At 51.1% G+C, this 8,572-nt stretch overlaps 1 protein-coding gene across 1 annotated transcript; it reads left to right on the forward strand.

Moving 5' to 3' along the window:
- Nucleotides 1-2,695: 2,695 nt before the first annotated feature.
- Nucleotides 2,696-4,485, forward strand: LOC125523887 (benzyl alcohol O-benzoyltransferase-like). The gene is made up of 2 exons (XM_048688946.1): nucleotides 2,696-3,282; nucleotides 3,374-4,485. Exons 1-2 carry the CDS (start codon nucleotides 2,830-2,832, stop codon nucleotides 4,268-4,270), a joined length of 1,350 nt encoding a protein of 449 aa, XP_048544903.1. The 5' UTR covers nucleotides 2,696-2,829; the 3' UTR covers nucleotides 4,271-4,485.
- The last annotated feature ends 4,087 nt before the right edge of the window (nucleotides 4,486-8,572 follow it).

An 8,572-nucleotide genomic window follows, 5' to 3' on the forward strand; every position in this document is an offset into this window, starting at 1 on the left:
GTCGCCCTGGATCCAGCCCTTCGGCAGGCCGGCTCGTGAGGAAGATCCACCCCGACTGGTCGCCTTCCCCTTCGCCTTTGCCGTCGCCTTCTTCGCCTGCTCCAGAGCCGCCGTCTTCTCCTTCCCCATCGTCGCCGGCGAGACACGTACGGAGCGGCGGCGCTGGGGCGAGAACGAGCGCGACGAAGAAGCCTGAAGATGAGGAGAGGAAATGAGAACGCACTGTTCAAGAAACCCCGGTCCAACGCCTTATATGAGGTTACTTCCGAGTGGCTGACTGGTAGGCCCAGACGATCCTGTCAAATCCCGCAATAGTCGCGCGCGTGATACGTGACGAAAAAGGTGGCGCAGAGATCGAGGAAGCTCCGCCCTATCCCATCCGATTACTGCGGCCTCCCCCGTCCCGCGCGCTTCCCAAAATTCGAATCCCACGAAATCCGCGGGCAGCAGAACAACTTGTCAGACGGAAGATCTCCTCCACACCGTCACTCGGAGCTTTTCAAGTAAAGAAACTCACCCGACAAAAAACTAAGAATGGATCAAGGCGACTGAAAAGGAAGTTGCTGTCGTCACTCAGGTTCATTGATCCGAAACAAGATATACTCATGGCGTGAAAAATGAGTCGGAGAAGTTCTCAACTCCTTCCCCACTCAAACCTCGATCCATTCGGAGGCTAATGATGAAGCTATGTACCTAGGGTAAGGTCATGGACCTGTCCTGACTGGCCTACCCAAGGACATCTCTAGAAGAAATCACCTTTCAATCGACTTGGAGGTGTTCCACTCGACAGACTCGAAGACACTCGACCAAGAAACAATCACTCGACCAGGATCCAACCACTCGACGGCCAGGAGACCTAAAGTCGCTCCGCACGCTAACGGTCGGTCATTAAGTAGCTTTTATGGTCATCATAGCACTTTATTAGGTAACGCCCCTACCTTAATGTACTTAAAACCCTGCATAACTGAGGGTCGCAGGGGTCTGGCGAACTCTATATAAGCCACCCCCCTCCTCAGTGTAGAGGGTTCGCATCCCTGTAATTCATACACACATAATCCAGTCGACCGCCTCCGGGCTCCGAGACGTAGGGCTATTACTTCCTCCGAGAAGGGCCTGAACTCGTAAACCTCGTGTGCTTACAACTACTCCATAGCTAAGATCTTGCCTCTCCATACCTACCCCCCTACATTACTGTCAGACTTAGAACCACGACAGGTACCAACGCAAAACTATAAAAAAATCATAAGAAATGGAATCCTCCAAAATTTGTATGGAATTCCTTGAACCAAAGAGGCCTTTAGTGCACAGTGTCCAAAACAAACATGCGTGTGCTTCCACTGATTAACATTTTACTTACTGACATGATATGTTTTTTAAGGTGTGCAAGCGTGAAGAAAGATATGCTTAAGTTGGATTTGCATACATTGGGGCCTTTTCTACTCATTATATGTACTAAGCTTTGTTAAACAGTCAAGCTTAGTTTCGACAAAATTGTAGTGGCGGCTCAAGTTATCTCTTAAGATTTAATTTTCTTCTTTGATATTTATGTCACCGTGTTATCTATAGGTTAACGAAAGATATTTTAATTAAACTACATGCTTGTTTAATTAAAATAACTACGTGGGTGACTGTACAGTACATACATTCGTCACTTACTTCTTGAGTGTGTCATGGCATAGGTTTGCTTGCTTGATCATTTGTCTTTTATTTACTACCGACTGATGTTGTCATGGGCTTTGCCAGAGCGGTTGGGCTAACACAAAAAGCCAGTGGAGTTTGTGCAAGAACTTGGAGCGGCTTACTAACAATCTAGGTTCTCTCTCTCTCTCTCTCTCTCTCTCTCTCTCTCTCTTTTGAGGGGCTCTCTCTCTCTCTAAAGAAAAGAACTAGAGAGCCTAGGTGATCTTCCCGTGTGTTGCTGCAGAAGTTAAAAATATTAATTTTGATGAATTATGTATGAAGAAAATCACCTAAATTGATTGAGCAATACAAGCATTTCTCCTGCAAAAAAGAAAATTATCTAAATCAAAAGCTATTATTTTTAAAAAGTATGTAATTGTACTTTCATGTAATTATCTAAACGCGACCCCTAAGAAAATGTAAATGTGACAAACCTTCAAAATAAACACAATCAACGTGAAAAAAACTGTCGTTCAATGGATTCCATATGTCACCCTCATGCGGGCCATTATACGTACTATGATTTGATTTGACGGCCGGGAGGCACCGGCTAATAATACCGCGTACAACCCCCCCGGTCAAAAAGGCACTGACCTGCACGTCTGAACCGTGCCCGGCGACCCGAGGAGGTCGCCCCCGGGCAAAACGGCCACCAAACGCCACTCACACTGCATGCAGGGTGCGCGCCTGAATCTCGACCCGGAGTGGCGTCGAACAGTTGACACGTCCTTCTCGCCGGGAATTTGTTTAACGGATTTCCGCGCGACTTTGATCCCGCACGAGATCTACTGGAGTACGTACGTACGTGCTTACCATCATTGCTTGCTGCCTAATCCGTTCTCGTGTGCGCGCGTGTGTGTGGCCCAACGGCGAAATCCACTGACCAACCCCCACCACGCCACCGCTGATCATGCATGCCCAGCCCACCTACTGGCCAGACGCCGGAATTCCGACGACCAAACGGCCGTATGGCCATGGCACCAACCCCAACATCTTCCTCCCCTATAAAACGCGCCCATGATCACCACGAGCACACTCACTCCACTCACGTCCTCTCACAACGCACCGCATTCCCCACGGCTTTTGCACGCGCACGGACGTGTGCTATCTGCGGAGTCTCTAGCTAGCTAGCTGCCTCGCTTCGAGTCGATGGCGTCGTCGCTCCTCCCGGCGTTCGCGGTGCGGCGGGGCGAGCCGGTGCTGGTGGCCCCGGCGGAGCAGACGCCGAGGGAGACCAAGACGCTGTCCGACATCGACGACGGCGAGGGCATGCGGTTCTACAGCTCGGGCATCCACCTGTACCGGGCTAACCCGGACAAGCAGGGGGTCGACCCGGCCGCCGTCATCCGGGAGGCGCTGGCCAGGGCGCTCGTGCCCTACTACCCGCTCGCCGGCCGCCTGCGCGAGGAGGCCGGGAGGAAGCTCGTCGTCGACTGCGAGGCGCAGGGCGTCATGTTCGTCGAGGCCGACGTCGACCTCACCGCGGCTGACTTCGGGGACGTGCAGAGCCCCCCGTTCCCTTGCTTCGAGCAGTTCATCCTCGAGAGCACCACCGTCGCCGGCGTCGAGCCCGTCATCGACCGCCCCTTGCTCTACATCCAGGTAGGCACCGTGCACGTGTCCCTGTCACGTAGTAAGATCGATCGAGTTGTTTCAGCAGGTAAATAACGATGTTGTCAACTATGACGTGCAGGTGACGAGGCTCAAGTGCGGGGGCTTCATCTTCGGGCAGCGCTTCTGCCACTGCGTGGCGGACGCGCCGGGCGGGATGCAGTTCGAGAAGGCCGTCTGCGAGCTGGCGTGCGGCGCCGCCGCGCCGTCGATCACGCCGGCGTGGGGCAGGGAGATGTTCATGGCGAGGCAGCCGCCGCAGCCGACGTACCAGCACCTGGAGTACAGCGAGCCGGCGGGCGGGTCGGTCGACCGGATGCTGACGACTCCTCCCGGCGACGTCGCGCGCGTGCCCTTCTTCTTCGGGCCACGCGAGATCGCGGGGCTGCGGCAGCGCGCGCCGCCTCACATGAGCCGGAGCTCCCGGTTCGAGTTGGTGGCGGCGTGCATCTGGCTCGGCCGCACGGCGGCGCTCGGCTACGGCGCCGACGAGGAGGTGCGGCTGTCCTTCATCGTGAACGCGCGCGGCCGCCGCGACGTGCCGCTCCCGGAGGGCTTCTACGGGAACGCCTTCGCCTACTCCGTGGCGGCGACCACGGCCGGGGAGCTCTGCGCCGGCGGGCTGGGCTACGCGCTGGAGCTGGTGAAGAAGGCCAAGTCGGCGGTGACGTACGACTACCTGCTGTCGGTGGCGGACCTGATGGTGCTCCGGGGCCGGCCGCTGTTCGCGCTGTCTCGGACGTACATCGTGTCGGACGTGAGCCACGCCGGGTTCAAGAGCGTGGACTTCGGGTGGGGCGAGGCCGTGTACGGCGGGCCGGCCAAGGGCGGCGAGGGGCCGATCCCCGGCGTGACCAACTACTTCTCCAGGTCCAAGAACGGCAAGGGGGAGGAGAGCACCGTGGTGCCTATCAGCCTGCCCAAGGACGCCATGGACAAGTTCCAGCTCGAGGTCGAAGGCCTCACCGCCGAGATCTAGCTGCGCGCGATCGAGCATCTGCCCACGTACGTACTGGTGCTGGTGCAGCCGCATATACTACAGAGCATACGTCGTCACGTATCACGTGTGCATCTACACTGTCCAACAATTTGTATGTAATTTCCATGCAAAAAATTGTAGTACTTGTATGTAATTTACTGGATCTACTATTAAGGAATGAAAGGTGTCCTCCTGACAAAAGGGGGAAAAAGAAAGATGAAAGGTGTGTTACTACTTCCTCCGGTCCTTTGTAGTTCACATATAAGATTTGTCTGAAGTCAAGTCTCGTAAAGTTCGACCAACTTTATAGAAAAAAATACCAACATTTACATTGTGAAATTAATATCAGTGGATGCGTCATGATTTAAATTTTCATATTGTACGACTTTGGCATGATAGATGTTGATATTTTTTCATATAAATATGGTCAAATTTTATGAAGTTTGATTTCAAACAATTTTTATATGCAGAGTAAAAAGGACCCGAAGGAGTACAATATCTACTTTGATGGGGAGTGGATCAACAGCTACATTTCATAAAAAAGAAAATCAACGGCTAAGGGTGCACTTTTTTCTAGTGGAAGGGTTAGACCTAGTGTTTATCCACAAAGTTATATTAGAAAAACAAAAGAAGTGACAACAATCACTAATGTGAAGCGGGCTGAAGAGTCAAACTTCTCACATGCAGAAGGAGGTTGGTCCTCATCGTCTAGCCTACCCCGTATCTCTATATACTATTTTTTAGACAAACCACCAGATCTTTATTACGTAATAAGAGTGCTTACATAATCAGGGGGTTGATTCCTACGGCTAAGAAAAGAGAATTTTTTGCAATACAATGAGCCTCCACATTGCTCTCTGGCCTTTCATGACAAAATTCCACATGTCCCAGCAACCACGGCTGAGGTATGACTTCGTCTGGTTTTGGAGCATGCCAGTGAATGATGTTTTTTACCAGTAAGAAGCCAATCTTGACATAATCTTGGAGCATTGCCTCGATAACGATGGATGGGACCCAGTCGCATGATGTGACGGTCTTAGTCATGATTGGGTGCACAGCCTACACAAGGCGATTCAAAATGTTATTAAACCGGCAGATATCCAGCGAGTTGCAAATTATTGTTTAAACCGCTGTAAAAGGCTAATGGCTATGGAGATACAGTTCAGAGTATACGGTTGTCAAACCGGAGGACTGAATTATGAGGATGAATAAGCCAGCTAACCGGAAGGATATTGCCGGATTATTGACTTTGAGGTGGATGATTGCGGCTTAAATGGGGCCTAATGTTATATGGCGGGTCACGGTTTATGTCATAAGCCGCCATGGCAGTTATGGTACTTCAAATCTATCAGTGAAAATTTTGCTAAGTGGTGGACAAAAAGATTTCTAAAGCTATAATGTTGGATCTATGGCAATTCAGAAAAGACGGTAAAAGTTAAACCTAAGGTGGCGGCAGCTGAAAGCTTTGGTGCTCCGATGAGGTTTTCTATGAAAAGACGTTACTCTGACGATAAAAATAAATGCTAAACCATTAAAAAGTTGTCAAAAATATGTGAAAGTTATATAATATTGACATGAAACAATCAAAAATTATAGATACGACGGAGACGTACGAGACACACCCGCGAGGGCTATATCTCTTTGTTGGGATATCTAGCCCCGTCTAGCCTCTAGACCTCCCCTAAAACAGTCGGCCTAACACTGTAGCTCCTGGAGAGGTTTTGGGAAGGTTTTATCATCTATGGACTGGTTTAGATCGGTTTTAGAACCTTTCATGTGGTTTTTCTTCTTATTTTTGTTTCTATATATTTTTGTATCAGTTTTCATTGTTTTTTTTCCTTTTTATCTTTTTTCTCAAATACATGTCGACTTTCCAATACGTGATGTACATTTTTCATATGAACGCATAACATTCTTTCGATACACGTTAAACATTTTCCCAATACATGATGAACATTTTTTAAATACAAGTTTGAATATTTTCTTAGAATAAATGTTAAACATTCTCAAATACACGTTGAAGATTTTTTTGAATGGTAGAAAACTCTTTTTTAATATTAGATGAACATTATTTTACATTGTATTAACATTTTAAAAAATGTCACAACATATCTTTGAAATGTGTGAACATTTTCTAAGAATGTCATAAATAATTATTAGTTCTACGATTTTAAAAAACTACATAAACATTGTTTTACAATGTCTAACATTTTTTAAATGGCACAAACATATTAGTGAGAGCATAGATATTTTAAAAAATGTAACATGCTTTCAAGTTATGCAAACATTTTTTATATTGTATAAAGATTTTTTTTAAATGCCACATACATATTTTTGAAACACGTGAACATTTATTAAATGTCACACACATTTTTTAATGGTATGCACTCATTTTTGAATAGTAAGAACATTTTTTTGAAGTTGCACGAAAAAATGTTAACACTACATTAACAATTTCCGATGTGCGATGAACTTTTTAAAATTTTATGTCAAATAATTTTTGAATATATTTTTTATAAGTTTTTTAAATATATTCAAAAATAAAAAAAAGCTAAAAGAAAAGGACCGACGTAACAACTAGTGAGAGAGTGCTAAGCAGGGCTATCGTCAGCTACCGACGCAGAGCAAGCGAGATATAGCACCCCTAGTAAAAGCAAGCGTTACATAGCCACGCCCGCACACATCTACATGAAACTTGACTATCTTAAAAAACAAGACTTACCTACAAGTCACCATAGCAAACACTTTGCCACGAGACCGAGAGAGCGAGAGAGCGAGCCGCCCCGCCGTGCGTCACTCCGACGCCGGCGTCCACCCTCCCGCCGGCAGCCGCACCGGCTCCGGCGGCCACCCTCCGCACCCCGCGCTTGCCGGCTTCCCCGCGTTCCCTTCCCCCTCCCTCTGCTCGCTCCATGGGCTCCAGTCCCCACTCTGTGACCTCGGCCTTCCCCGGGGAGCGCCCGGTCGTTTCTGGTCTTGGCCTCTCGTCGGCTTCGGCGTCGGAGAGCTCGGCTGGGGTCGGGGACACCGTGGCCCGGCCGGAGACGGGGCTCGTGGGAGGTCCTTCCCGGTGGATCTCGCCCTGGCAGGAGGCGCCTGCCTCAAAGAGAACTCTTTGGAAGCGCCGCCTCGAGGAGCAGCCGTCGGCGGACGCGCCCCGGCGCCCTTCGCCTGGCCGCAAGGAGGTCTCACCGGAGATGCGGGACAGATGCTTCAAGTGTCTCGAGAAGGGGCACTTTCTCAAAGATTGCACGAACATGGTGGTGTGCCTTCGGTGCGGGGTGTCCGGCCACGTCGCCAGCCAGTGCAAGAGGCCGCGCAGCCCGTCGCCGGTGGAGGAGCTCAGGCGCGAGGCAGCGGCCAAGGTGGCCAGAGGCGCTTCCGGCTCGCGCGTGGTTGTCTGTTCAGGTCCGGCGCGGCCTAGTCACTCCGGATCACGTGCGCCTCCGCCTCCTGCCTCCGCGCTCTCGGGCGGCACGACGCCGGCAGCTTGGCCCCGTCTGGGGGATCCTCGTCTGGTGGTTGCCTCCGATCTGGAGATGGCGCCGGGGGAGCTCTGCGTTGTCCGGCGTTCAAGGGCTCTGGTGGAGCTTGAGGGGCGTCTTCAGAACGCCATGGTCGTTTACTGTAGTGGGGACAGGTCGGAGCTCTCGCCGGAGTTGGTGTTACATGCTCTGCAAGAGAAGCGTGGTGTCTCGCCGGACAGAGTGTCCGTTCACAGATTCATGCCGGAGGATTTCTTGGTGGTGTTTGCTAGGCAGGAGGATCGTTCCAGAGTCGGGCTACAGCCGGTGTTGGAGTTCAGAGGGATTAGGCTTGCATTCAGGAGGTGGATTCGTCAGAACCAGGCAGTGTTCGCGGCGCTGAGGACCAGGGTCAGTCTGGAGCTGGAGGGCACCCCCCATGCCTGGGAGCTTGAGGTGGTCGAGAGTCTCTTGGGCGGCTCATGTTTCATCGAGTCCGTCGCGCCTGAGACCTCGTCGCGGTCTGGTCTGGCCTCTTTCAAGCTAATTGCTTGGACTGCTGATCCGGAGGTGATCCCCACTCGCAGATGGCTGGCGGTGCCGGAGCCGGAGGAGCAGCGGGATGTGTTCCAACCCAAGTCTCTGCAATACAGGGTGCTGATCCATCTCGCCGCGGTGACCACCTTCCCCGATGGAGAGGAGCCATGGTTCCTCACCGGCGCTTCCTCTGACAGCGGGCAGAGCGGGCTTCCCGGCTCGGATTTGGACTTGGGCGGTGGCGCATCCACGCGCCGATGCGAGTGGCAATTCGGGGTGAGAGACGTTCGTGGTGACAACT

Source organism: Triticum urartu, chromosome 7, assembly GCF_003073215.2.
Source record: "Triticum urartu cultivar G1812 chromosome 7, Tu2.1, whole genome shotgun sequence".
Taxonomy (NCBI): Eukaryota; Viridiplantae; Streptophyta; class Magnoliopsida; order Poales; family Poaceae; genus Triticum; species Triticum urartu.